The 27,682-nt window shown below is 39.5% G+C and overlaps 1 protein-coding gene across 8 annotated transcripts in view; it reads left to right on the top strand.

Annotated features, from left to right (window-relative positions):
• The first annotated feature begins 428 nt into the window (after positions 1-428).
• The window catches only part of LOC574845 (E3 ubiquitin-protein ligase MIB2), a 37,648-nt gene continuing 10,394 nt past the window's right edge, over positions 429-27,682 (top strand). For all 8 annotated transcript variants that reach the window (XM_030986798.1, XM_030986800.1, XM_030986803.1 and 5 more), the window contains exons 1-16: positions 429-525; positions 3,620-3,851; positions 6,658-6,829; positions 13,555-13,661; positions 14,217-14,411; positions 15,918-16,069; positions 16,910-17,020; positions 18,032-18,136; positions 19,482-19,653; positions 20,964-21,097; positions 21,767-21,915; positions 23,100-23,256; positions 24,372-24,526; positions 25,040-25,166; positions 26,281-26,490; positions 27,341-27,516. In XM_030986798.1, coding sequence (XP_030842658.1) covers positions 3,623-3,851; positions 6,658-6,829; positions 13,555-13,661; positions 14,217-14,411; positions 15,918-16,069; positions 16,910-17,020; positions 18,032-18,136; positions 19,482-19,653; positions 20,964-21,097; positions 21,767-21,915; positions 23,100-23,256; positions 24,372-24,526; positions 25,040-25,166; positions 26,281-26,490; positions 27,341-27,516 — 2,351 coding nt within the window. In that variant the 5' untranslated portion in view covers positions 429-525; positions 3,620-3,622. The remainder of the gene's footprint in view (positions 526-3,619; positions 3,852-6,657; positions 6,830-13,554; positions 13,662-14,216; positions 14,412-15,917; positions 16,070-16,909; positions 17,021-18,031; positions 18,137-19,481; positions 19,654-20,963; positions 21,098-21,766; positions 21,916-23,099; positions 23,257-24,371; positions 24,527-25,039; positions 25,167-26,280; positions 26,491-27,340; positions 27,517-27,682) is intronic.

Raw genomic sequence — 27,682 nt, forward strand, 5'->3', positions numbered from 1 at the left:
TCGGCTCCGAGAATTTTTCTTCCTGGTTTTCTCTTTTCCCTTCCCGGTTTTCTCTTTTCCCTTTTCCTGACCCCTATTTATCAATTTCGAGGACACCTGTGCACCCCTATTTTCTTTATTTCGAGGAATATTTTGTCCGCGGACATTGCTTGAAATTGACCCCTTTTTCCGCGATTTTGGTAACGGTCATGCGGTCCGGAAGTCACATTGAGTGACCCCACCGGGGAAGAATTATGTAACGGCATTCCCAAACAAAAACAAAAAATATGTATGAAAGAAAATCGGAATTGTTTACCTTAGTCGGGACCGTAGGATTAATATTCGGGAGATTAAATCCTAAATCCCATAATCCATATAAATATAACCTCTTTACATTAATTATCTCTTTGATGCCCATATCAGATTAAAAATTGGTGCCCGCGCCCGGTTATCGAAACCCGGATATCCACAAATAACCGAATACACGCAACGTACATTTTTCAGAGAGGCGGAAGAAAATCAAAACATGACCCGAGAAATCTGTTTGTAAGTCACCATATGTACCGTTGCCATTGTATTTTGTCTTCTAGTTGAATTTTGTAGTTCTAGGTAAATATGTGCAAATCATGTTCGTTTTAATGATAACAATGCCGTAAGTATTTAACTATGGAATGTGTTCGATTTTCGTTGAATGGCCGTTTTGTATTCACAGACATTGCATGTACATGTAGGTTATACTTTATAGTCCCACACGTTCGATATTGCGTTTCGAAGGGGTGGACGGCCGTTGAAAAATCAACAAAAATCAACAATGCCGAGGCGATGTTGATGATTCATTCATTATGCAAACACAAGATAACACGGTTTCGATCTTTCAAGACTTAGTGACACAATCGAGAGGAATGCTGTTCAATTTTTGTTTGTTTTGTTTTGTTGTAGAATTAACTTTGTTAGAATTTGTCCAAAATAGACTCTAGATCTAGAATATATAATAGTAAGAAAAGTTTGGAAAAGAACTGATTGAAACCAGAAATTGAAGTCAGAAACGCTTGACTTAAAGTCTTGATTCGAGACTTGGCTTTGTCTTTGGTAATTTTTGGTCTAGTGGACAAGTGAATTGAAAAATGCTCATCAGATACTATTACTGCATCAGTTTGTGTTTACTAATAGGGTGTCTGATCGCGCACCCAATGTTGTGTGCTAAAACCCTTCCCATAGAGATTGTACGCTTCCCTATGTGGTCTACGTGCATTGCGCGACCATCCAAAATTGGTCAATGATTTTATGAAAAAATTTGAAATTCAAACCTTTATAACAAATGATCCTGAAGGTGAAACTCAATAAATGAGGTGTCATATGAAAGAGCAGGTTTTTCTCCATATTCCCCATAGGGGGCCACCCCCAGAATTCTAAAAATATCTTGGTCAAAACAGCGATTGAAATGTTGTTTGCATCCTAGCTCCAAAATTTGCCACTTTCCTGAGCTGCGCCCCCGCGGCTTAAGCAGGGCTAGACGTAAGGATAATATCCAGATGCTTTTTTTTCGCTAGCCCCAAGGGATCATTTGTTATAACAGTTTGAAAATACCCTTCCCACATTTTTGGAATCAGCTAATTAGGGAGGCGTGAGCTCCGCTCAGTCCAAACCATGGTTACATCGCGTAACATGTGCGCTTATAGTGAATGAAAGTATGGATGGCCGTTTCCACCATAAACCCCGGAAGTGAATACACGTTATAGTCAATGGCAATATCGCGGAGACATCTCCGCGATATTGCCATTGACTATAACGTGCATTCACTTCCGGGTTTTTTGTGCGACGAACGCTAACCATACTAGTCAATGGCACGTGTCGCGGAGACAGCGTAGCTCAAGCTTGCAAGTCGCGCATTGGCTGAGCAACTTGCGTACGATATGCATACGCTTGCATATCGCGCGATACAGCTGTTTGGCTAAATTTAGCAAAACAACTAACTCTGCGTGTACGTCTTTTTCGTCGATTCTGAGCAAAATGCTATGAATATTTCAGCGTTTTGAAGGGGCTGTATCTTTTGATAGAAACATCGGCGAGACTTGAAATTTGAAATGTATTATTCTGATTACATTTTAAATTCAAATATCAAACAAAAATGGTGAAAAACGATCCCAAATTGAAAATTGAAAAATCGTTCAGACACCCTATTACTAAGTCAAAACGACCACAATGTCAAACACCACTTCACAAAATCACAACAATTCACCAAAATCGGCTTTTAATTACTGAGGCCAACATGTAAACAGTCTAACTCCATTTACAAAAAGAAATCATTGAATTCAAATAACCAATAGTAGGGGCTCACAGCTGAATTGGGAGACTCTCTGTTCCTTGAGATATCTTCCATATATTGGAGATTTAGCCCACAAAAAGTCAAAAGGACAAGAAAAAAATGTTCATGTCAATTGTCAGTCGTATTGGTGCATCAAAATCATTATGTATGATGGGGTGACCAAAGTTTGCAGAGATTTGTTTAAATATTAGGAAATGTGATATTTGATCCATGTTTTCTCATATTCTACACAAATTTATTTAGTTAAATTATTACCTAATAATGGACTGCAAAGTTATGACTAGGGTCTACCTACAAATTGTTGCAAATAGGAACATATATTGTAAAAAAGGCTGGAGATATCGTGATCTCAAAATTTGATGATGGATCAGTATGTGCTACACTGATGAAAAAGTCTTTAAAAGAACAAGAGCTTAATTTGCACACAGGAGTTTACAGTTTATTTATTTAAAAAAGCAGTACATCAAATATATTTGAAGATAATTGCATAGTTTGCAATGCAGGCAAAATATATAATCAGTTGGTACCATTTTTTACTTACAATTCTGATGACATCTGCTCTCAAATTTACTCAAAATAAAGATTTTCAGACCTTTGTCTGTAATTTCATATGCAAAAGACTGCAAAATTTACTGATCTTTTGTCAATATTTTCATAATTTTACACCCAAATCCATAATAAATGTTGTCTCTTGGTAATTTAGGTTCCTCTTTCCATTGGTGGTATCATATTTTTGAAATGTTACTTGTTACTGAATATTTTGAGGTAGCAAACTAAGGTCACGTGCCAACTATGGTCACACCAACATGCATTTATTGGTCACCACAAGCGCTGAATCTATCTAGACCCTACAAACTTTTAAAAGGATTTGGTCATTAAAGAGAAAGTTGAGTCCTGGGAAGAGGTGAAAAATAACTTGTGAGCGTTATCATTGTTATATGCAAGGGTGGAAGAACATTAGATCAAACACCATCCCTGAAAAGCATGACTCTTCAAATGCCTTCATATTCTAAATATGGCATGTAACATCGTAAAAATTGAGACAGACTTTTACGCCATGTGTTCGTGTAGTCTCATATACATCCTACTGTGTACAGTGCTTTTAACTTTACCAAGACCTGGCCAAATTTCTTATCATTTTGATGATTCCAGAACCTTGTAATACACACAAATACTTATATGCTAGATGATCAACCTTTTCTAATCGATTCCACACCGTTTCATTCACAATGCAATCGCATGACCAGAACTCACCTTCATCATTAAAAACTTGGTCCATATCTCACCCCTGCTTCTTCCCTCTTTTAATTATAGCCAATGGCCGTGAATGTTGGAGTTAGAGTCGTCCGAGGCCCCGAGTGGAAGTGGGGCAACCAGGATGACGGGGACGGTCATCTTGGGACAATCGTAGAGATCGGTCGCCAGGGAAGCAGCACTTCGCCGGACAAAACAGTCGTAGTCCAGTGGGACTGCGGGACCAGGACCAACTACAGAGTCGGCTATCAAGGAGCATATGATCTCCTCCTCTTTGATAATGCTCCTGCAGGTATTAAAAATCACCCTTTTATTGGGGACCATTCACACACAGACAACAAATTGTGACATAGGGGTTGTGTGTTAACAGCAAAATAAAGCTGTCACATTTGCTATTTTGCTATCAGATTTCTTGCATTGAACCTACTTTTGTTGATGTTGTAGCTGTTATTATTATTATTATTTTTATTATTATAATCTTATTCTTATTCTTGTTTTTTATTGATGTTATTATTGTATATTATTGTTAATATTATCATTATTTATTATTATCGTTATTATTATCGTTGTTATTATTATTATTACTATAATTGTTTATCATATCCCACATTGAAACATTCCTGTGCAAGAATTAACCAGCACGGACATGAAATACTTACACCATGAAGAAAAGATGGATATTGTGTGATGACAAATGGGGTATACCCTGGATATAGATGTACATGTACCCTGTTTGACGTCACATCTTGAAGCTGTTGATAGGCCTATCACAATATTGTTACTGGGATGTGGCGCGGGTAGCATAGCGCTCTTTTCTAGGAAAGGTGTGTGTATTTCGGACAATATTGCATATTATTAACCGTATCAGACATCTGAGCAGGGCAATTTTTAAATGTTATTGCCCTCAAGGTTTGATGGATAAGCCAACAAAACTACAATATGATTGACCGCTCAGAAAAGTCAATGGGATTTTGTGTGTAATTTGCCGGTCAATATGGTTATACAGTAAACCAATGAACAAATATTTTAGCCCGCTCAGAAAAGTCAGTGGGATTTGTGTGTAATTTGCCGGTCAATATGGTTATACAGTAAACCAATAAACAAATATTTTAGCCCGCTCTTAAAAGTCTATGGCAAAATGCGTGTTTTAAAACTAGTGAGCAATAATATAGAGCCAGTTGTAATTTACATCGCGCATCGTTCATAAGAAAATGCGCACTTTGCACATAGTCTATTATGACGTAACAATCACACCCTAGGCAAACTGTTTGCAGTGTATTGAAAATCTGTCAAACACTGGATGAACAGTGCTGGTTTGACAATGTTTTTGCAACTTCTAATGCTAGGAAACCCTGTGTAGCCTACATAATTTAAGAGTATAAGATAGTAAGAGTTTCTTGTTTGCTCTAGATGTCTGATTTGGTTAATAATAGTAATATTGACTGCCTAATTCAGGGCAATACGACTTGTCATATATCACCCTCACCTTCGGTTCGGGCGATATATGTCGTATTGCCCAGAAGGCAGTCAATATTACTTAATTATTGTAAGCGCTGTGATATAGTGTACTATGAATAGCGTAGCTAAATGCCTATAATAATAATGATAATAATAATAATAATAATAGTTGAAGTTCATGTTCAGGTGGATTTCTTTATAGTTAGATTTTTATTATGCCTCCGCCACCGAAGGTGGTGCCGGAGGCATCATGTTTTCGGGTTGTCCGTCCGTACGTCCGTCCCGTTTGACCGTTATCACAATATCTCAAGAACCATTTAAGATTTAAACTTAAGACTCGGGAATAGTATTTATCACCATAGGAAGACGATCTGATTAGATTTTGGAGTACATAGGTCAAAGGTCACAGGTCACAGAGGTCAACTTATGAAATTCCTTGTATTGAGTTTGTTAGCGCGATATCTCAAGAACCATTTGAGATTTAAACTTCAAACTTAAGGATAGTATGTATCACCATAGGAAGACGATCTGATTAGATTTTGGAGCACGTATGTCAAAGGTCAAGGGTCACAGAGGTCAACTTATGAAATTCCATACATTGAGATTGTTATCATGATATCTCAAGAACCACTGGAGATTTAAACTTAAAACTTAGTGATAGTGTGTATCACTATAGGAAAACAATCTGATTACATTTTGGAGCACGTAGGTCAAAGGTCAAGGGTCATAGAGGTCAACTTATGAAATTCCATACATTGAGATTGTTATCATGATATCTCAAGAACCACTGGAGATGTAAAAACTTCAAACTTAAAGATAGTATGTATCACCTTAGGAAGACGATCTGATTAGATTTTGGAGCACGTAGGTCAAAGGTCAAGGGTCACAGAGGTCAACTTATGAAATTCCATACATTGAGATTGTTATCATGATATCTCAAGAACCACTGGAGATTTAAACTTCAAACTTAGTGATAGTGTGTATCACTATAGGAAAACAATCTGATTAGATTTTGGAGCACGTAGGTCAAAGGTCAAGGGTCATAGAGGTCAACTTATGAAATTCCATACATTGAGATTGTTATCATGATATCTCAAGAACCACTGGAGATGTAAAAACTTCAAACTTAATGATAGTATGTATCACCATAGGAAGACAATCTGATTAGATTTTGGAGCACGTAGGTCAAAGGTCAAGGGTCACAGAGGTCAACTTATGAAACTTGTTTAAATTGCTCTATGGCGGAGGCATCATTTTCGACTGCGCGCAGTCAAAATTCCATCTAGTTTTCCATTGTTTGATGACGGATATAAATCCAATATCATGCACTCTCTTTGCGGCACCGGTAAAATTATGGATCTCACGTGACTGCCATCTAGTGAATGTTCTGAATTGTGCTATGCCAGTAACCTCAGATATTCCATAATTTCATCTGGAGCCTTTCAGTGCATGGTATATTTTCAATTCAATTCAATTTTGGTTTTATTAAAAATATACCAAACAAAAAGTCCAAAGACTAACAATAATTGGCTCACATTGTATCATATATAATTGCATTAAAAACGGTAGATTTAAACATTTAAGAATAAGTTAAAGTACGAAAAAATATTGTTATTTATCGTTTGTTATTTATTTTGCAGGAATAAAGCACCAGAACATTACTTGTAACGGTTGTAAGCAAGAGGGCATTCAGGGCATGAGATGGAAGTGTATCTCCTGTGAAGACTACGATCTCTGCTCAGCCTGCTACTTCGCTGGAAAGCATGATCACAATCATGAATTTGTCAGGCTAGTCACCCAGAGCTCTGCAGGGTATGTATGAGCTTTAGTGAGCTATGTTTTAAAGACACATGAATATGAGTTTTAAAGGGAAGGTTGAGTTCTGGGAAGAGGTGAAAAATATTTTGTGAGCATTATCATTGTACTATGCAAGTGTGGAAGAACATCAGATTAAAAATGTTCCCTGAAAAGCATGGATCTTCAAATGCCTTAATATTCTAAATATGGCATGTAACAGCTTGAAAATCAGGATGGATTTTTATGCCACATGTTTGTGTAGTCCCATATACATCTTTCTGTGTACAGTGCTTATTACTTTACCAATACTGGGCCAAATATCTTATCAGTTTGACGACTTGCAGTACACACCAAAACTCATATGCTAGATGATCAACCTTTTCTGATCGATTCCACATCGTTTGTCTCACAATGCAATCGCATATCCAGAACTCAACTTTATCTTTAAAGACACATAAACATGAGTTTTAATGGGGAATTTTACACCAATCAGGTATCCACAGGTCTGATAACAAAATGTCACCATGAGCAGCCTTCACTTTTACAACCAACAGGGGGGCGTTTCACAACTTGTCCTCAGTGACAAATGACAGTTTTTGTTATAAGCTACTGAAATCCTTGCTTCTGATTGGTTATCAACAGATTTGTCACTGATTTTTTTCATTTGTCATTGAAAAAAAGGCTTTGTGAAACGGGTCCCTGGTCCTATGTAAGGCTCTACACTTTCCATCAATTGGCCCATAAGGAATCGTCATTATCGTCATCAATTTTCCCTCACCCTAAGACTCTGAGTCCAATTTGCTGTGTGCGAGACTTGTACACCCATTAATGGTATTTCCCCAAGACCAGCGAATGCTGACATACTACACATGGAAACTGCTGACCATATCCCTTCAGCTTGTTCACTGTCGCACTGGTGAATTCTATCATCCCCCAAGACTTGATACTTGAACCACCTGGGCCCTGTTTCATGCAACTTGTCATCAGTAACAAGTTGAAATAACAGTTATAAGCTCCTGAATTGATGGTATTTGATTGGCTGAAAGCAAATTTGCTATAGAATTTTAGCATTTGTTATTGAAAACAAGTTTTATGAAACAGAGGCAAAATCATGGAGGAGAAAGTGAGAAGAGATGGAAAGAGAGAGGCAGACAGATGAGAAAAAGAAAGGCAGATAGATGAGAAAGAGAAAGGCAGACAGATGAGAAAGATAAAGACAGATAGATGAGAAAGAGAAAGGCAGACAGATGAGAGAGAGAAAGGCAGATAGATGAGGAAGATAAAGGCAGACAGATGAGAAAGAGAAAGGCAGACAGATGAGAGAGAGAAAGGCATACAAATGAGAAAGAGAAAGGCAGACAGATGAGAAAGAGAAAGGCAGACAGATGAGAAAGAGAAAGGCATACAAATGAGAGAGAGAAAGGCAGACAGATGAGAAAGATAAAGGCAGACAGATGAGAGAGAGAAAGGCAGATAGATGAGGAAGATAAAGGCAGATAGATGAGGAAGATAAAGGCATACAAATGAGAAAGAGAAAGGCAGACAGATGAGAAAGAGAAAGGCAGGCAGATGAGAGAGAGAAAGGCAGACAGATGAGAAAGAGAAAGGCATACAAATGAGAGAGAGAAAGGCAGACAGATGAGAAAGATAAAGGCAGACAGATGAGAAAAAGAGAGGCAGATAGATGAGAAAGATAAAGACAGATAGATGAGAAAGAGAAAGGCAGACAGATGGGAGAGAGAAAGGCAGATAGATGAGGAAGATAAAGGAAGACAGATGAGAGAGAGAAAGGCAGACAGATGAGAAAGAGAAAGGCAGACAGATGAGAAAGAGAAAGGCAGACAGATGAGAGAGAGAAAGGCAGACAGATGAGAAAGAGAAAGGCATACAAATGAGAAAGAGAAAGGTAGACAGATGAGAGAGAGAAAGGCAGACAGATGAGAAAGAGAAAGGCAGATAGATGAGAAAGAGAAAGGCAGACAGAAGAGAGAGAAAGGCATACAAATGAGAAAGAGAAAGGCAGATAGATGAGAAAGAGAAAGGCAGATAGATGAGAGAGAGAAAGGCAGACAGATTGGAGAGAGAAAGGCAGATAGATGAGAGAGAGAAAGGCAGATAGATGAGAAAGAGAAAGGCAGACAGATGAGAAAGAGAAAGGCAGATAGATGAGAGAGAGAAAGGCAGACAGATGAGAGAGAGAAAGGCAGATAGATGAGAAAGAGAAAGGCAGATAGATGAGAGAGAGAAAGGCAGACAGATTGGAGAGAGAAAGGCAGATAGATGAGAGAGAGAAAGGCAGATAGATGAGAAAGAGAAAGGCAGACAGATGAGAAAGAGAAAGGCAGACAGATGAGAGAGAGAAAGGCAGACAGATGAGAAAGAGAAAGGCAGATAGATGAGAAAGAGAAAGGCAGATAGATGAGAGAGAGAAAGGCAGATAGATGAGGAAGATAAAGGCAGACAGATGAGAGAGAGAAAGGCAGACAGATGAGAAAGAGAAAGGCAGACAGATGAGAAAGAGAAAGGCAGACAGATGAGAGAGAGAAAGGCAGACAGATGAGAAAGAGAAAGGCATACAAATGAGAAAGAGAAAGGTAGACAGATGAGAGAGAGAAAGGCAGACAGATGAGAAAGAGAAAGGCAGATAGATGAGAAAGAGAAAGGCAGACAGAAGAGAGAGAAAGGCATACAAATGAGAAAGAGAAAGGCAGATAGATGAGAAAGAGAAAGGCAGATAGATGAGAGAGAGAAAGGCAGACAGATTGGAGAGAGAAAGGCAGATAGATGAGAGAGAGAAAGGCAGATAGATGAGAAAGAGAAAGGCAGACAGATGAGAAAGAGAAAGGCAGATAGATGAGAGAGAGAAAGGCAGACAGATGAGAGAGAGAAAGGCAGATAGATGAGAAAGAGAAAGGCAGATAGATGAGAGAGAGAAAGGCAGACAGATTGGAGAGAGAAAGGCAGATAGATGAGAGAGAGAAAGGCAGATAGATGAGAAAGAGAAAGGCAGACAGATGAGAAAGAGAAAGGCAGACAGATGAGAGAGAGAAAGGCAGACAGATGAGAAAGAGAAAGGCAGATAGATGAGAAAGAGAAAGGCAGATAGATGAGAGAGAGAAAGGCAGACAGATTGGAGAGAGAAAGGCAGATAGATGAGAGAGAGAAAGGCAGACAGATGAGAAAGAGAAAGGCAGACAGATGGGAGAGAGAAAGGCAGACAGATGAGAAAGAGAAAGGCAGACAGATGAGAGAGAGAAAGGCAGACAGATGGGAGAGAGAAAGGCAGATAGATGAGAGAGAGAAAGGCAGACAGATGAGAAAGAGAAAGGCAGACAGATGAGAAAGAGAAAGGCAGACAGATGAGAGAGAGAAAGGCAGACAGATGAGAAAGAGAAAGGCATACAAATGAGAGAGAGAAAGGCAGACAGATGGGAAAGAGAAAGGCAGACAGATGGGAGAGAGAAAGGCAGATAGATGAGAGAGAGAAAGGCAGACAGATGAGAAAGAGAAAGGCAGACAGATGAGAAAGAGAAAGGCAGACAGATGAGAGAGAGAAAGGCAGACAGATGAGAGAGAGAAAGGCAGACAGATGAGAAAGAGAAAGGCAGACAGATGAGAAAGAGAAAGGCAGACAGATGAGAAAGAGAAAGGCAGACAGATGAGAGAGAGAAAGGCAGACAGATGAGAAAGAGAAAGGCATACAAATGAGAGAGAGAAAGGCAGACAGATGGGAAAGAGAAAGGCAGACAGATGGGAGAGAGAAAGGCAGATAGATGAGAGAGAGAAAGGCAGACAGATGAGAAAGAGAAAGGCAGACAGATGAGAAAGAGAAAGGCAGACAGATGAGAGAGAGAAAGGCAGACAGATGAGAAAGAGAAAGGCATACAAATGAGAGAGAGAAAGGCAGACAGATGGGAAAGAGAAAGGCAGACAGATGGGAGAGAGAAAGGCAGATAGATGAGAGAGAGAAAGGCAGACAGATGAGAAAGAGAAAGGCAGACAGATGAGAAAGAGAAAGGCAGACAGATGAGAGAGAGAAAGGCAGACAGATGAGAGAGAGAAAGGCAGACAGATGAGAAAGAGAAAGGCAGACAGATGAGAGAGAGAAAGGCAGACAGATGGGAGAGAGAAAGGCAGATAGATGAGAGAGAGAAAGGCAGACAGATGAGAAAGAGAAAGGCAGACAGATGAGAAAGAGAAAGGCAGACAGATGAGAGAGAGAAAGGCAGACAGATGAGAAAGAGAAAGGCATACAAATGAGAGAGAGAAAGGCAGACAGATGGGAAAGAGAAAGGCAGACAGATGGGAGAGAGAAAGGCAGATAGATGAGAGAGAGAAAGGCAGACAGATGAGAAAGAGAAAGGCAGACAGATGAGAAAGAGAAAGGCAGACAGATGAGAGAGAGAAAGGCAGACAGATGAGAGAGAGAAAGGCAGACAGATGAGAAAGAGAAAGGCAGACAGATGAGAAAGAGAAAGGCAGACAGATGAGAAAGAGAAAGGCAGACAGATGAGAGAGAGAAAGGCAGACAGATGAGAAAGAGAAAGGCATACAAATGAGAGAGAGAAAGGCAGACAGATGGGAAAGAGAAAGGCAGACAGATGGGAGAGAGAAAGGCAGATAGATGAGAGAGAGAAAGGCAGACAGATGAGAAAGAGAAAGGCAGACAGATGAGAAAGAGAAAGGCAGACAGATGAGAGAGAGAAAGGCAGACAGATGAGAAAGAGAAAGGCATACAAATGAGAGAGAGAAAGGCAGACAGATGGGAAAGAGAAAGGCAGACAGATGGGAGAGAGAAAGGCAGATAGATGAGAGAGAGAAAGGCAGACAGATGAGAAAGAGAAAGGCAGACAGATGAGAAAGAGAAAGGCAGACAGATGAGAGAGAGAAAGGCAGACAGATGAGAGAGAGAAAGGCAGACAGATGAGAAAGAGAAAGGCAGACAGATGAGAAAGAGAAAGGCAGACAGATGAGAAAGAGAAAGGCAGACAGATGAGAGAGAGAAAGGCAGACAGATGAGAAAGAGAAAGGCATACAAATGAGAGAGAGAAAGGCAGACAGATGAGAAAGAGAAAGGCATACAAATGAGAAAGAGAAAGGTAGACAGATGAGAGAGAGAAAGGCAGACAGATGAGAAAGAGAAAGGCAGATAGATGAGAAAGAGAAAGGCAGACAGAAGAGAGAGAAAGGCATACAAATGAGAAAGAGAAAGGCAGATAGATGAGAAAGAGAAAGGCAGATAGATGAGAGAGAGAAAGGCAGACAGATTGGAGAGAGAAAGGCAGATAGATGAGAGAGAGAAAGGCAGATAGATGAGAAAGAGAAAGGCAGACAGATGAGAAAGAGAAAGGCAGATAGATGAGAGAGAGAAAGGCAGACAGATGAGAGAGAGAAAGGCAGATAGATGAGAAAGAGAAAGGCAGATAGATGAGAGAGAGAAAGGCAGACAGATTGGAGAGAGAAAGGCAGATAGATGAGAGAGAGAAAGGCAGATAGATGAGAAAGAGAAAGGCAGACAGATGAGAAAGAGAAAGGCAGACAGATGAGAGAGAGAAAGGCAGACAGATGAGAAAGAGAAAGGCAGATAGATGAGAAAGAGAAAGGCAGATAGATGAGAGAGAGAAAGGCAGACAGATTGGAGAGAGAAAGGCAGATAGATGAGAGAGAGAAAGGCAGACAGATGAGAAAGAGAAAGGCAGACAGATGGGAGAGAGAAAGGCAGACAGATGAGAAAGAGAAAGGCAGACAGATGAGAGAGAGAAAGGCAGACAGATGGGAGAGAGAAAGGCAGATAGATGAGAGAGAGAAAGGCAGACAGATGAGAAAGAGAAAGGCAGACAGATGAGAAAGAGAAAGGCAGACAGATGAGAGAGAGAAAGGCAGACAGATGAGAAAGAGAAAGGCATACAAATGAGAGAGAGAAAGGCAGACAGATGGGAAAGAGAAAGGCAGACAGATGGGAGAGAGAAAGGCAGATAGATGAGAGAGAGAAAGGCAGACAGATGAGAAAGAGAAAGGCAGACAGATGAGAAAGAGAAAGGCAGACAGATGAGAGAGAGAAAGGCAGACAGATGAGAGAGAGAAAGGCAGACAGATGAGAAAGAGAAAGGCAGACAGATGAGAAAGAGAAAGGCAGACAGATGAGAAAGAGAAAGGCAGACAGATGAGAGAGAGAAAGGCAGACAGATGAGAAAGAGAAAGGCATACAAATGAGAGAGAGAAAGGCAGACAGATGGGAAAGAGAAAGGCAGACAGATGGGAGAGAGAAAGGCAGATAGATGAGAGAGAGAAAGGCAGACAGATGAGAAAGAGAAAGGCAGACAGATGAGAAAGAGAAAGGCAGACAGATGAGAGAGAGAAAGGCAGACAGATGAGAAAGAGAAAGGCATACAAATGAGAGAGAGAAAGGCAGACAAATGAGAAAGAGATGCAGAGACTAAACCAAAAGGAATTGATACTACTTTTATTGCCTAGTTTTGAATTCAGTGGGCTTTTGTTTTGTGAACATGGAGCAAAATTTTAAATTTCATGGAATCCTAAAGTATTGGATTATAGTCCCCGAAAGTTTACGAAAGACTGCCATGATGGAGAATTTGTCACATTTTATCGCGTTTTCATACATGCGTCTCAACAATCCTTAAAATATCATGAAATACTATGTATTATGGATTGTTATTCAAGAGAAATGATAGAAACTTATGATTATTCAATAATATTGTATCTATATTTTTTTTCTGTAGTGCTCGTGTATCCAAGCGACAGAACTGTGCAAAGACCCAGGTCAGGGGTCTGCTTCCAGGGGCCCGGGTAGTCAGAGGGGCAGACTGGGACTGGGGTGACCAGGATGGTGAGTTCAAAGGTCACAGACAAAGGTCACAGTTCACAAGTGTATGGGTTTTTATCTGCTATTTATAAACTTAATCCATCATGGTAAAATAATTTGATAAGTCGACCAGTGGTTGCAATCAGTATGACTAATGGTATATGTTTTATTTAAGTTCCTTATGATAAGAACAAATGTTATTATATTCTGAATTGTTATGATTGTTTAAGTAACAAATAATCTCTTTTTTTGGTGTTTGATTAGGATTCTGTTTTTGTTTTAATATTTTAAGAAATAGAGGTTAATTGATGTGAAATGTGTATTCAGAGCTTTCCAAAACGATTATGATTTTTTTTTTTTTTGGGGGGGGGGGGACAACTGCATTTACATGGTTAAGAGAACAAATATACATGTACTCTACCCATGATTGTCTAACAAACAAGATATGACATTCCTCAATAAATCTAATGATCTTTAATCACTTACACAACTTTCAACTGTAAAGACATACTTGTGAGATTACATTTGAAATGCAGTTTGGTAAAATAAATCTTATGTTTGATGCTGTTGTTTTGCTAGGTGGAGATGGAAAGGCGGGAAACATTATCAACATCCGTGGTTGGGAGCAGGAATCAGGACGTAGTGTCGCCAACGTGACATGGGGGACCAGTCTGACCAACGTCTATCGGATAGGCCACAAGGGAAAGGTGGATCTTAAATACACCAAGGATGCGGTTGGAGGCTACTACTACAAGGACCATCTCCCTAAACTTGGTATGACAATGAAAGTGGGGGAGTGCTGGAGAATGGAATGAAAGGGAGAGAAGAGAGAGAGAGGGGGGGGGGGGGGGGGTCAAAAGAATAGGCAGGTGGTGGGGGGGGAGAGATCTTAAATACACCAAGGATTCGGTCGGAGGCTACTACCATAAGGACCATCTCCCTAAACTTTGTATGATGATGAAAAAAGGGGAGTGATGGAGAATGAAATGAAAGGGAGAAAAGTGGGGGGGGGGGGTCAAAAGAAAAGACAGGTGGGGGGGGGAGAGATCTTAAATACACCAAGGATGCGGTCGGAGGCTACTACCATAAGGACCATCTCCCTAAACTTTGTATGATGATGAAAAAAGGGGAGTGATGGAGAATGAAATGAAAGGGAGAGAAGTGGGGGGGGGGGGGGGGTCAAAAGAAAAGACAGGTGGGGGGGGGGGGAGATCTTAAATACACCAAGGATGCGGTCGGAGGCTACTACCATAAGGACCATCTCTCCCTAAACTTTGTATGATGATGAAAAAAGGGGAGTGATGGAGAATGAAATGAAAGGGAGAGAAGTGGGGGGGGGGGGGGTCAAAAGAAAAGACAGGTGGGGGGGGGGGGAGAGATCTTAAATACACCAAGGATGCGGTCGGAGGCTACTTCCATAAGGACCATCTTTCTAAACTTGGTATGATGAGGAGGATAATAAGAGTGGAGGAAAGATAGAAAGATGGAATGGAAGAGAGAAGGTTCGGGGGGAGGGGGGGGGGGAGGAAGAATCTTAACTGCAGACAGTAGGAGGCTACTACTACAAGGACCATCTCCCTATTTAACCCTATCTTAAGTTCCCAGGGGGGGGGGGTCAATTTGCCCCCCCCCCTGTAATAATTAATGACTACTCCGGAACCGCCGCAGATATAAAGTTTACCTTTCATGACTTTTTTGTTTCGAGTCTTACGCATCTTTTAAAACAGAGGGGAGGGGGTCAAATTGTCCCCCCGTTGGTAAAAACCTGGTCCGAAATAGCCCAGTTAGAATAGGGTTAAACTTAGTATGATAATGAATGGGGGGGGGGGGGTCATAAGAAAGGATCTTAAATGCACTAAGGATACAGTGGGAGACTACTTCCACAAGGACCATCTCCATTAACTTGGTATGATGAGGAGAATTTGTATGATGATGTCATCATGACGATATTAGTGATGATGATGATGTAGATGGAGATGATGATGATGATGTTATTGATGATGTTAATAATGATGTCTGATGAAGATTACGATGATGTGAGGATGATTATGATGATGATACTGGTGAGGTACAGATAGTTAGAATTTAGTTTGAAATGTTATAGAATGTTGAAGTGGCAGTGGATAATAAATTGTTTGATATGTGCACATAGAAGACAGATTAGATTAACAATGCACATTATCTTGAAACAAGTGATAAACTTAAATCAAGATCAGGAAATGATGATGTTAAGTTCTCACACACAATCTGTTATCAATTCACCCCTCTGTCTCTTCGCAGGTGAAGTAGGAGAGCAGAACCCTCAGAGAGCAGCCACCGATGGACCGACAGTGACCTACTGCGTTGGGGACAAGGTCAAGGTCATTCTCACTGTAGATGTCCTGAAGGCCATGCAGGAGGGCCATGGGGGCTGGAACCCCAAAATGGCAGAGGTGAGTGTGTGTGTGTGTAATTGGGTTTTTACAGACGTGTATCAATCGGATATGATTATTTACGTCTGGGGACCGACTTTTAACGTCACCATCCGAAAGATGTGACTCAGTTTCGAACCTGCGTCCTCGGCTGAATCAGTTTGTAACTTCCATTGTTAGCTGGATTACAGGCGCACGTCACAACGTCTAGTGCCACAGCGCCTGCTTAAAATACTAATTATTGATAATCTTCATTCGGGTTCCTGGGGGGTGTTTCACAAAGATTTTAAGTTGGACTTAACAATTATGGAAACGTTAGTGTCTATGAAAATATTTTGTAAAAGTTATTTTAAAAGGCATAAAATGTTGATTCAAACCATTCATATTTTCTGTTATCAAGGAAATTTCATGTTCTTAAAAATACTTGAATTTCGCTATGTGGGGTTTTTTTTTGTCAGGTGTTTTTACAAAATTGTGTCTCCAACCTCAAGCTATTTGTAAATCACTCTGACACATTATAATAATATTCCGCTTTTATATGCTGTCTCTAAGCGCTTTACAGATATGCTATTACCCCGGTCATTGGATTTAATACTTGCCGGCGCACAATCTCCACTCCCTAGGGAGCATTCCAACCAGGCGTTATATCATTATTATAAGACGACGACGTGGATCCGGTCATTATCCAAATCATGTTATAAAACATCATTTTATACAACGAATAAAACAAATAATGCACATCATTTTGTTCGGGCATTAGCAAAATTACCCACACCAGGTACCTTTGGAACAGTCTAACACGCCCGAAGCGGTGCCCTCACTGATGTGTATTATTTGTATATTATTGTTATTTAAATACAGTATGTTGGGAAGATTGGTCTTGTGCATCGTGTGACTGACCGAGGAGATATCCGAGTCACCTACCCGGGCTGTGGTACAAGATGGACATACCATACTGCTGCCCTGAGCAAGGTTGGTTTCCTTTCAATAGGATTGCTTGATAATTACCCGATTTAAAACGGTTTCCTGTTTGATTTTTTTTTTCCCTTTTTTTTTCCTTCCCGATTTTACCCCTATTTTCCTTATTTTTCCCAATTTTTCCCCCAATTTTCTAACTTAAAAAGGGGTGAATGTTGTTAGATGCCATTTTTTAACTGAATCCTTCATTATTATTTTTACTGAAGGGTGGGGGGGGGGGGGGGGGGTGGTTGAGGAAAAAAAAAACTATTTTCTTTTATGGTGCTCACTATCACCCCTATTGTAAAAATGTTGAGCCCTAGGGAAAGTTCAGAGCCATGTTTCATAAAACCTTTTATCGATAACAAGTGTCACTGAGACCTTGACAATTTCTGTAACTTATAAAAAGTTTTATGAAACAAGGCCCAGATCCTAGCCATAGCAGAAGCATCATTGTTCAGATGCTAGTCAATTCTGGAGGTAATTAAAGATTAGTACTGATCATATAAATAATTTTGAAAGAAAGTATCTGAAAGTCATTAGAAAATGTTGATTATGCAGGATATAATGAAAGTGAATGAATGAACTATTATTACATAACTTTCATGAGCACGTATCCAGTTTTCGTCTAGGTGGGTTTGACAATTTCAGTACAAATAAACTTTATCTGCCACATGCGCAGATTGTATCAACAAACTGGCTTATTGCTATCATATTAAATCAGTGCTTTTGTTCATATATTCCCCCTCCCCTTCCCTTCTTTTGTTTCCTTGAGTATCAGTGTTCAGGTTTTCTCTGCTTTTCTTTTCCTTTTTTCTTTTTTTAACACTACAGTGTATACTTTTTAAGGGGTTGACGTTCATAAGGCTAATTGCCCTTTTTGTTAACCCCACATTCCCATAAAAATTTTGTTTGCTCCTTCCCTTTGTATTTTTCCTGTAATCGATCTTTTATCTGTATATCATGTTTGCATGTTTTAATGTTTTTTTTAATGGAGAATGAAATAAATGAAATATATTTATGCAGGTGAATTCGTATGCAACAGGGGATGAAGTGACCATTCTATCTGACATGGCGTTGGTCAAAAGATTGCAGTCTGGCCACGGAGAATGGAGTGAGGGCATGGCCACAGTGAGTACAGCTTTGTTGTGTTGTGCATATGATAATAATAATAACAATAATATTCTAGTTTTATATAGCACCTTGTACATCTACAATGTATCTACATGTAAGTGGTATTCAGATATAGAATTAGTATTATGATAATAATATTCCGGGTTTATATACCATTTGAGAAAATTCTAGATATAGAATTTGCATTATGAAAATAATAATCTTGCTTTATCTTGCATCTTGTACATCTATTAAAGGTAAAGACCAGTTACGGTCAAGCGATTGCATTGTGAAAGAAACGTTGTGGAATCGATCAGAAAAGGTTGATCATCTAGCATCTAGCATCTGCAAGGTTCTGGAATCATCAAAATGATAAGAAATTTGGCCCATTCTTCGTAAAGTTACAAGCACTATACACAGAAAGATGTATATGGGACTACCCTATATCTCTCACAAACCATGAGAGAAACAAATTTACCAAATATATGAATTAGTAGGCGGTTTCGCTGCAAATTTTGTATCATCATGTATTAGTCAAAACATATTCTTTCACATGATTGGTAATGAGAGCTTCCATTTCATTTTTGAAATTGGGGTGTTTCCAATACTGGTCTTTACCTTTAAAGTGGTTCACAGATTATAGATGCATAGTAGTGGGCTCTCATGGGTAATTTGACACCATTCGGGTGTTAACCGGATAACAGGTGTTGTCAATCACCAGGATTAGCCCTCATGTAATGCTCTGCATTTTCCACCAATCGCCCCATACAGAAAAGTCATTATCTTGCTTTTCCCTCACCCAAAGACTCTCCGAGAGACACTAGGGGGTATTTCTTGATGGGACTACGGGTTTGCCATGTGCGAGACTTGAACACTCGTTTATCATGACCAATTATGATCTACTGCAAATGGAAACTGACGACCATCTCCCTCTAATATTACCCTAGTCATCAGATTCAGGCTTGCATGCACTTAATGTATACACTTTGCACGAACTGCCCTGGTCAAGAGTTTAGGGAAACTTGGTATCGATCTGGTTGTAGACCATGTGCTCATAGATGAGACACCTAATGACAGGTTGTCTGTCTTTTGATCTCGTCGAACGATGACATAATATGGGTTTTAAATTCATACTATTTGATTCTTTTTTCTTGCACTATGATTATATCATTTGTGGCTGCCAATACAGTACCATTTGAGAAAAGTCTAGAGGATGAACTAAAAATGAAATGAGAATAACCAAGGAGGAATTTTAGTTGCTGCAATGCTACAGCCTTTGGTCTACCAGTATTTGTAATTTCTCAAAACAGTGACATGCATGTACCCATTATTTCATTTATCCTTCATTTTTACATTTACCCAGACTCTTGGCAAGAAAGGGAAAATCCTCAAGATTTACTCTGACGGTGACCTCCGTGTGTCGGTAGACAAGCAAGTGTGGACGTTCAACCCCGCTTGTTTGACCCCCATTGAGAGGTCAAGCAAGCCTGACCTCAATAACACCATGACCGCTGACAGAGCTGAGGAACTCCAGGGTGAGTCTACTCTCGTGTATTTAGAAGATGCTTTGTTGATCAAATCTCACATGATAGAGGAGGCGCGATAGCTCAGTTGGTAGAGCAGTGGCCTCGTAATCCGGTGACCCGGGTTCGAAACCAAGTCGATGCGATAGTGCCCTTTGGTAAGGCATTGATCCTCATTACCAGGTCCCTCAGAGAGGACCTAAAGCCGTCGGCCGTCTGGTTGCTTACTAACAAGCATTAATGCTTTCTTAGCAGTCAGGTAAAATAACCACCACTATATGTATTATGTATGATAAAGAATGGATACAAGTACTGAGTGCAGTCAAATCAGCTTAGTGATCACCTGTATAGAAAGACTAACTTTACTGAGGACAAGTTTTACGTTTCCCTTGAGCAGTGATTCACATTGAACCCTGTTCTGAAGGACCCTCTACATAAAGGCCACTTGCTTATGAAGATTTCTTTTTCTCTCCCTTGAACATTTTTTATATTCAGGTTCAATTTACAACAAATTTTCATGATTTGATACTTAATATTCTGAGAAGAATATTGAAGGCTCCATGTAAAATACTAGTTTCTGAAGATCCAGTTTCCGTAGTGTTCTTTCATATCTGTTCATATAAATAATGAGAAATATTTAATGTCTTTCTACACAGGCGGTTGCTAAGCAGGTTTGGTATTTGCTAGAATAGAAATGATTTTATTGTGAACAACAGGATGTGATGAAATGAAATCGATGTGAATAGTTGACATTATACAACTAACTCCTAGATCCTAATCAAATGATTGGTCCTGTGCGGTCACGTGTGATTCATTTACTGGGCCTATTGCACGCTTTTTCATGAAAAAGTGTGCAATAGTTCCCAGGACTATTGCACGTTTTTTTTTAGTGCGTGTACATGATGCGCAGTAGTTCGTGTAGAGGTTTGGGCACTTATACTGCGTTTGGGCCTATTCTTGCGCAGCACTTTGCGTAAATGTGTATAGAGGTAAGTGTGCTTATCTATGTGTGCGCACTACATTGAGCCTTTTAAACTTGAGATTGATTTGTCAGCCATACTGTCACGAAACAATCTTGAGTGAAATCTTTTTACATCAAATAACAAGGATCTAGGATTTTCGTTGTATAAAACAAATGATGCATGTTTTCATTCGTTCATTATATGATCTATCCGCCCCCGTTGATGCTGTGTGTATCTATCGCACTCAGCCTAATGGCTTTGTGTGATAGATACACACAGCCTCAACTCGAGTGTGGATATATCGTATAATGAACTCATGCGCATGCATCATTTGTATAATGATCGTTTCCTTTTCTACAGGTAATCTTCACGAGCTGTTGCAGGAGATCTTAACCCTTCGAACGCCCAATGAGAGTCCGGATAAGCTGGTGAGCGAAGCCGCCCAGGGGAACACAAGAACAGTCACAGAGCTGATATCCAAGCACCCTGACTGGGTAGGTTATAGTAAGGAAAGAAGCTCATGGAATGATATAAGAGCATACCTGCCAACCCTTCTGATTAATCCGGAATATTCAGATTGTCTGGATTTTTAGGACATCCAAATTCAGAATATTCTGATTTTTTAATTTTTTTTTTTTTCTTCTAAATTTTTAATGTTTTTTTTTTTGTTGCTCAAGCCAAATTAAGCTTGTTTTATCATGTGCCGCGATTTGAGAGTTAACTTGTAGCGTGCTTTGAATGGCTGCATGATCAAGGAGCGAATTTGTATTCACTTTTTTTGTACAGACTTACCGCGTATTGTCAGTTAATACACTGCCGCCTGTTAAGGATCCAGATTTCTAATTTTGGAGGGCAAACCGTGCTAGAAATTCCTAGTTTTTTTTAAAGTTTCATTTCAGTAATTTTATTTCTGCTCAAACCTAAAGTAACACATAGATAAATATGTAGAGCAGAATTTCAAGCATGAAAATTGATGAAAGGGAGAGAGGAGAGAACAGAATAGAGAGAGAGAAGAGGGGGGAGAAAGAGAGAAGGGTGAGAAAGAAACACAATATATATAATATACATGTATGTATATATCAGTCATTTGTTAATCTACTTGTTTATAAAGTCTAGTCGTGTACATTTGTAGATTTCATTCTGACACCTTTCATTACCCCCAGGTGAATGCAAGGGTGTCTGGTAAGACCGCTCTACAGGTAGCCAGTCACCAGGGTCATCTAGAGGTCATCAAGGTACTCAGTCTGGGCAAAGTCACGATGGAGCTCCAAGACCAGGATGGTGATACTGCTCTTCACTACGCTGTCTTCGGGTGAGTCAACATACCTGCCAACCCTTCCGAATAGTCCGGAATATTCTGATTTTCTATATTGTAGTTATTATTTGTTGCCAAAATGTTTGAGGTTACATCGTAGTACTGTGTATTGCGTGCGTTGAATGGCTGCATGATCGAGCAGTGAATTTGTATTCGCTTTTTGGTACAGATTTACCTCGTATTGCCAGTTAGACTACCGCTGCAAGTGCGATTTCTCATTTTCGAAGACATACCGTGCTAAAACTTCCCTATTCTTGTTCAGTAACTGGACATTTTATTTGTTTAATTTTTACAATACTAAATTGTGAGATGTGCCATTCTTGTGTTAATTAATACACATTACCTCAAGGAATTATTACAAAAGTCATATGTACATATATTGCAAATGAAACGCATGTGGACTTTCCTTTTTTTCCTTCAATTTGATTCCATTTTCTTTTATTGTCCTTTGACGAGAAATTGATCTACATTGGCCACACTCAACCCAGGTGATGTAAATGGGTACCTGTCAGGAATCAATTCCTTGAAATGCTAGAGTGCTGTAATGGCAGCCGTGCTAAAGCCGGGGTAATAATCGGGAGCGCCAGGAGTGTCGAGTCTGACACAGATATGAGGGCTATACAAGAACCCACTATTATTATTAATATTATTATTATCAGTGAAACAAAATACATCATCCCAAGTTAACCCATTGCACATGAGAACTAGTGGCTCCTGTACTAAATCCTGAGGGAATAAGAGATTTCAACAGTCAGGGGGTTAAAGATAAAGTTGAGTTCTGGTCATGCGATTGCATTGTGAAAGTAATGTTGTGGAAAGGATCAGAAAAAATTGGTCATCTAGCAAATAAGTATTGATGTGTTCTGCAAGGTTCTGGAATCATCAAAATGATAAGAAATTTGGCCCAATCTTGATAAAGTTACAAGCACTGTACACAGAAAGATGTATATGGAACTACAAAAAACATGTGGCGTAAAAATATGTCCCGATTTTTATGCTGTTACATGCCATATTTAGAATATTAAGGCATTTGAAGAGCCCTGCTTTTCAGGGAACATTTTTAATCTGATGTTCTTCTGCACTTCCATAATACAATGATAACGCTCACACATCATTTTTCAACTCTTCCCAGAACTCAAACTTCTCTTTAAATCCGTTATGTTCTGTTGTATATCTTGCAGCAAACAACCAGACATTGTGGAGTACCTGATCAGCAAGAATGCCGACATGAACGTCGTCAACAAGGGTAGCTGTAGTAGTCTGCATGTGGCAGTCAACAAAGGCTTTGTAGATTGCGTCCGGGTGCTTCTGAGGCACAGATGTAATGCTAATTTACAGGTAAATCATCAATTCTCTTTATAAGCTTGGCTTGTTAGAACTCTTGTGAGTAATGTGGCGCGGGATTCCATATCCTCAAACTGCTGGCGAACGGAGCAACAAGACCAAGCTCTGTAATTATTAGGATCTCTGTCCAGTTGTGCTGTGTTTGTGCCAGCGAACTGGAACGACCAAGTCAATTAATTCATAATATATATATATATATATATATATATATATCATATATTTTTCCCCATAACATGAGAGTAATTTTAATCGCTTCATTCTTTTAACTAAATGTAATGTTAATTGTTATTGTATAATTGTGTCAAGTGGGGGCGCGCTACAAGAGTCCTATCTCACACCCTGGGGCAATGTGTCTGACACGGCCGGTTGTAGCAACTATTCTGAAGATCAAGATACATTTATCTTGATCTTAGGAGACACGAAGGAGTTATCAATTCTCCTCAAAAGTAATCCTTAATTTGGCTTTATGAACATTCCTGCATCTTACTGAGTGGAAGCAAGGTGAAAACTTCTGTTCTTTTTCAATCGAAGCTATGGGTACCGGTAGGAAGGAATTCTTTTAATGCTGAGTACCACTCTACGTAGGACATTATGAATAGTGTTTTTCAGTCTTGTATCCATTTTTAAAAGACTTCCAGATACATGTACATGTATATGTGTGAGCAGTGTATTTGATTAGATTGAATTAAAGAAAAAGACCAGTTATGGTCATGCGATTGCATTGTGAAAGAAACGTTGTGATATCGGTCAGGAAAAGGTTGATCATCTAGCATATAAGTATTGGTGTGTACTGCAAGGTTGTGGAATCATCAAAATTATAAGAAATTTGGCCCAGTCTTAGTAAAGTTACAAGCACTGTACACAGAAAGATGTATATTGGACTACGCGCACGTATCAGGTCCAAATAGATATAATAACTTACCAAATATATTAATCAGTAGGCGGTTTCTCGGCAAAATTTGTGTGATCACGTATTAGTCAAAACATATTCTTTCACATGATTGGTAATAAGAGCTTCCATTTCATTTTTTGAGAGGGGGGGGGTTCCAAAACTGGTCTTTACCTTTAAGGAAGGAGTTCAATCTATGGCTTTTATTCTCTCGTTATAGGACCTGTATGGTGACACTGCGCTCCACGATGCCATCGCAAAGGACAACCGTGACATCATCGATCTTCTCGTCGAGGCCCATGGAGCTGACCTGAGCCTCAAGAACAGGAGAGGGTTCAACGTGCTTCATCACGCTGCCCTCAAGGGCAACAAATAGTAAGTCGATTCTTTGATATTTTGTTATTTCTAATCCTTTTCATCCTGAGGGCGAATTTGTGTGTCGGGTAATGTGTTTGGAACAAGGATCACTGCACTCAACTACCTGGATCATAGCAAGAGTTTAATTCCAAAAGGAGCTAAATCCATTTTTGTAACTTTAGAGAAAAAAGAACTTGTTTACCAGATTTTGTACCGGCGTCTATGGAAAAGTGATATCAGAAGGTGCATTTTTTCATAATTGCTCCAAAAATTTAGGTAAATAATTTTGTTGAAAGACAGGTACTTAAGTGAACAATGTTCTGATATCAATTAATCAATTTTCATCAAAAGAGGGTTTAGATCCTTTTGGAATTAAGCTCTTCATATACAGATACATTTAGTGAGAAGTTAAGTGTCAAGCCAGATATTTCATTCTCTGTACTCAAAACAAGTCAAGTCATAATGCTAGCTTATTTGGAGTATCCCTAGACTAAGTGTTGTTTTTTTTTCATTCTTTTTTCTTCTTTTCAGTGCCACTGAGAAACTGGTAACCAAGGCACGACAGCTTGTGAACCTCAAGAAAGACGACGGTTATGCAGCTCTTCATCTAGCAGCTCTTAATGGCCATAGAGATGTTGCAGAGACACTGCTAGTACAGGTTTGTTCCTTGTCTGTCTGTCTGTCTGTCTGTCTGTCTTCTTGGCTGTCATACTAGACGCATTCAAACCTGTCTATTAAGGCCATTCAAGGGAAACGGAAAAAGGGACCACTGTTGATAAGTGGTCTTTCTAGACAGGTTCTGCAGCACACATTCCTTCGTCGATCTGGCGCTGCTCAGTGGCTGCCGGGCTCACGATCAATTGGGCAACAAGAACTTCCATTTTCGGTTTAACTTGATAAAATTAGGAGTGGACTTTAAAAAGATTATTATTATCTCATGAGAGACAACGTGATTGGCCACCATAGACAGGTGGCCTTTATATAGAGGTGGCCACGGACACAGGGTTGACTGCATTTGTCTTTGTTCATATCTCCTTGTCTATCTACATGTATATGCCTGTTTATATGTTTGTATGTTTGTTTGTCTGTTGGTCTGTCTATTTTTTTCTTCTTCTCAGCATTCTGCTTGCCTCTTTGTTATCCTCTGTTCTCTGACTGTGCATGTCTGTCTACATGTATCCATCTGTCATTGTGTATGTTTGTGTGTTTGTCTGTCTGTCTGCCTGTGTCTGTTTGTGTTATCCTTGTTTGCCTGCCCTTCAGTCTTTCTTCAGGTAATCTGCCTGTTAATAAAGGTGAACAATATGTTTTGAGAGCCAAAAAGGCCTTAACTGTGTATGAAAGGATATGTGATTTTTTGCCCATCCAGCTCTCAGCTTATGTGCTTTACTATATTGTAGTTATTATTTGTCGCCAAAATGTTTGAGGTTACCTCGTAGTACTGTGTGACAATTCAGTATGAAATTGCATATATGTTGATTACATGAAAAAAGTTTTAAAGCCCCACTGTCCTACTTGAAGCTGCTTGCTTCCTCTATATAGAAAACAATGCCTAATTGGTGACCATTGGTCCCCCATGATCTTTTTCTTATGTTAATTGAGAGCTGAATTGATGAGATAGCCACCTGTCATTGACCACGCTGTGTGGTCTAATCCCTCCTGGCTAAACTTGTACAGCCGGCCTTTAATTATTCTTGAAAAATCCAAGAACATAACAGTATCACAAACTTCTTGAATTCAACACTCAATCTGTGATCCTTCCTCCATCCTAGGGACACGGTGACCTGAACGTGCGCAACAACCGCCGTCAGACTCCCCTGATCCTGGCAGCAGGACAGGGCCACACCCATGTCATCGAGCTCATGGTTACCAAGGGAGCAGAGGTATCTGCAGAGGATGAGGATGGTGACACCAGTCTCCATCTCGCTTTGGTCAGGCAAGAAGTGTATGCTGAAAGAGATGACTCCCCTATCATCCAGCAGGTAGTATTTTATATTCAATTATGTCCCCTTCTTCTAAGTGTGCCCTATCTTAGGCAGCTTGCAGTCTTGTCTTGTAAAATCTGTCATGACTAGAGGTGTATGCTGAGAGAGATGACTCGCCTATCATTCAACAGGTAGTATTTTTATATTCAATAATGTCCCCTTCTTCTAAGTTGTGCCCTATCTTCAATTCAATTCAATTTCAATTCAATTTCATTTATTGTTCAACCATCAAAATATATATACAATCAAAAGAAGTTACATCAAGATTTAGAATAACGCAATGATGGTTTGGTGACCCCGGAGAAAGCAGAGCTTATAAAAAGGGGCCACCAATACATAAAAAGATCAACATTAATTATACTAAAAAATATCAACATCGAACATTAATATAAACAAGAAAAAAAAAAAAAAAAAAAGAAGAGAAGTACACTTCTGCAGCAGCAACAAAAAACTGTATCTACATGTATAAGAGGGCAGTACAAATGAAAGCGAACAAGAATATCAAGAATATTTTATAAAGAAGGTAAGATTTCCTCAGCTCCTTAGGCAGCTTGCAGTCTTGTCTTGTACAATCTGTCATGACTAGAGGTGTATGCTTAGAGAGATGACTCGCATATCATTCAACAGGTAGTATTTTATATTCAATTATGTCCCCTTCTAAGTTGTGCCCTATCTTAGGCAGTTTGCAGTCTTGTAAGTTTTTTTTACGGTGAATATTGGATTTGTGATTTGTGATTATTACAGAAAACTTATACATTCCTCTCGGTCTCTACGTTTCTTTATCTCTTTCTTCCCCTCTATCTTCCTCTAATTATGCCACTCTTTATCTCTATTTTTCTTGCTGCAGTACCGAACAAAGATAGTGAGTGGTTTGGTGGTGAACATGGCGATAGCCTCGGTCTGTTTCTTGGTCCAGGCTGGGGGTAGTCTAACTCACAGGAACCATCAGAGCAAGTCCCCGTTAGACCTGGTCCTAGACATCAAGATCAAGAACTACCTGCTTCAGCTGTATGAGCAAAGAAGGTGAGAAACAGGATTGGTCTCATTGTATTCTCAAAAGCGGACTAACTTTAGTCCATGGTTTAATCCACCGACTAAGTGTGGAATCCCAAGTGTCCATATGACTATATTTTTGAATAATTTGATATGTCCTTAAATTACCATGATAACATAATTATATCATAGTTAT

This window comes from Strongylocentrotus purpuratus, unplaced genomic scaffold (genome assembly GCF_000002235.5).
Source record: "Strongylocentrotus purpuratus isolate Spur 01 unplaced genomic scaffold, Spur_5.0 spur5_scaffold_16, whole genome shotgun sequence".
NCBI lineage: Eukaryota > Metazoa > Echinodermata > Echinoidea > Camarodonta > Strongylocentrotidae > Strongylocentrotus > Strongylocentrotus purpuratus.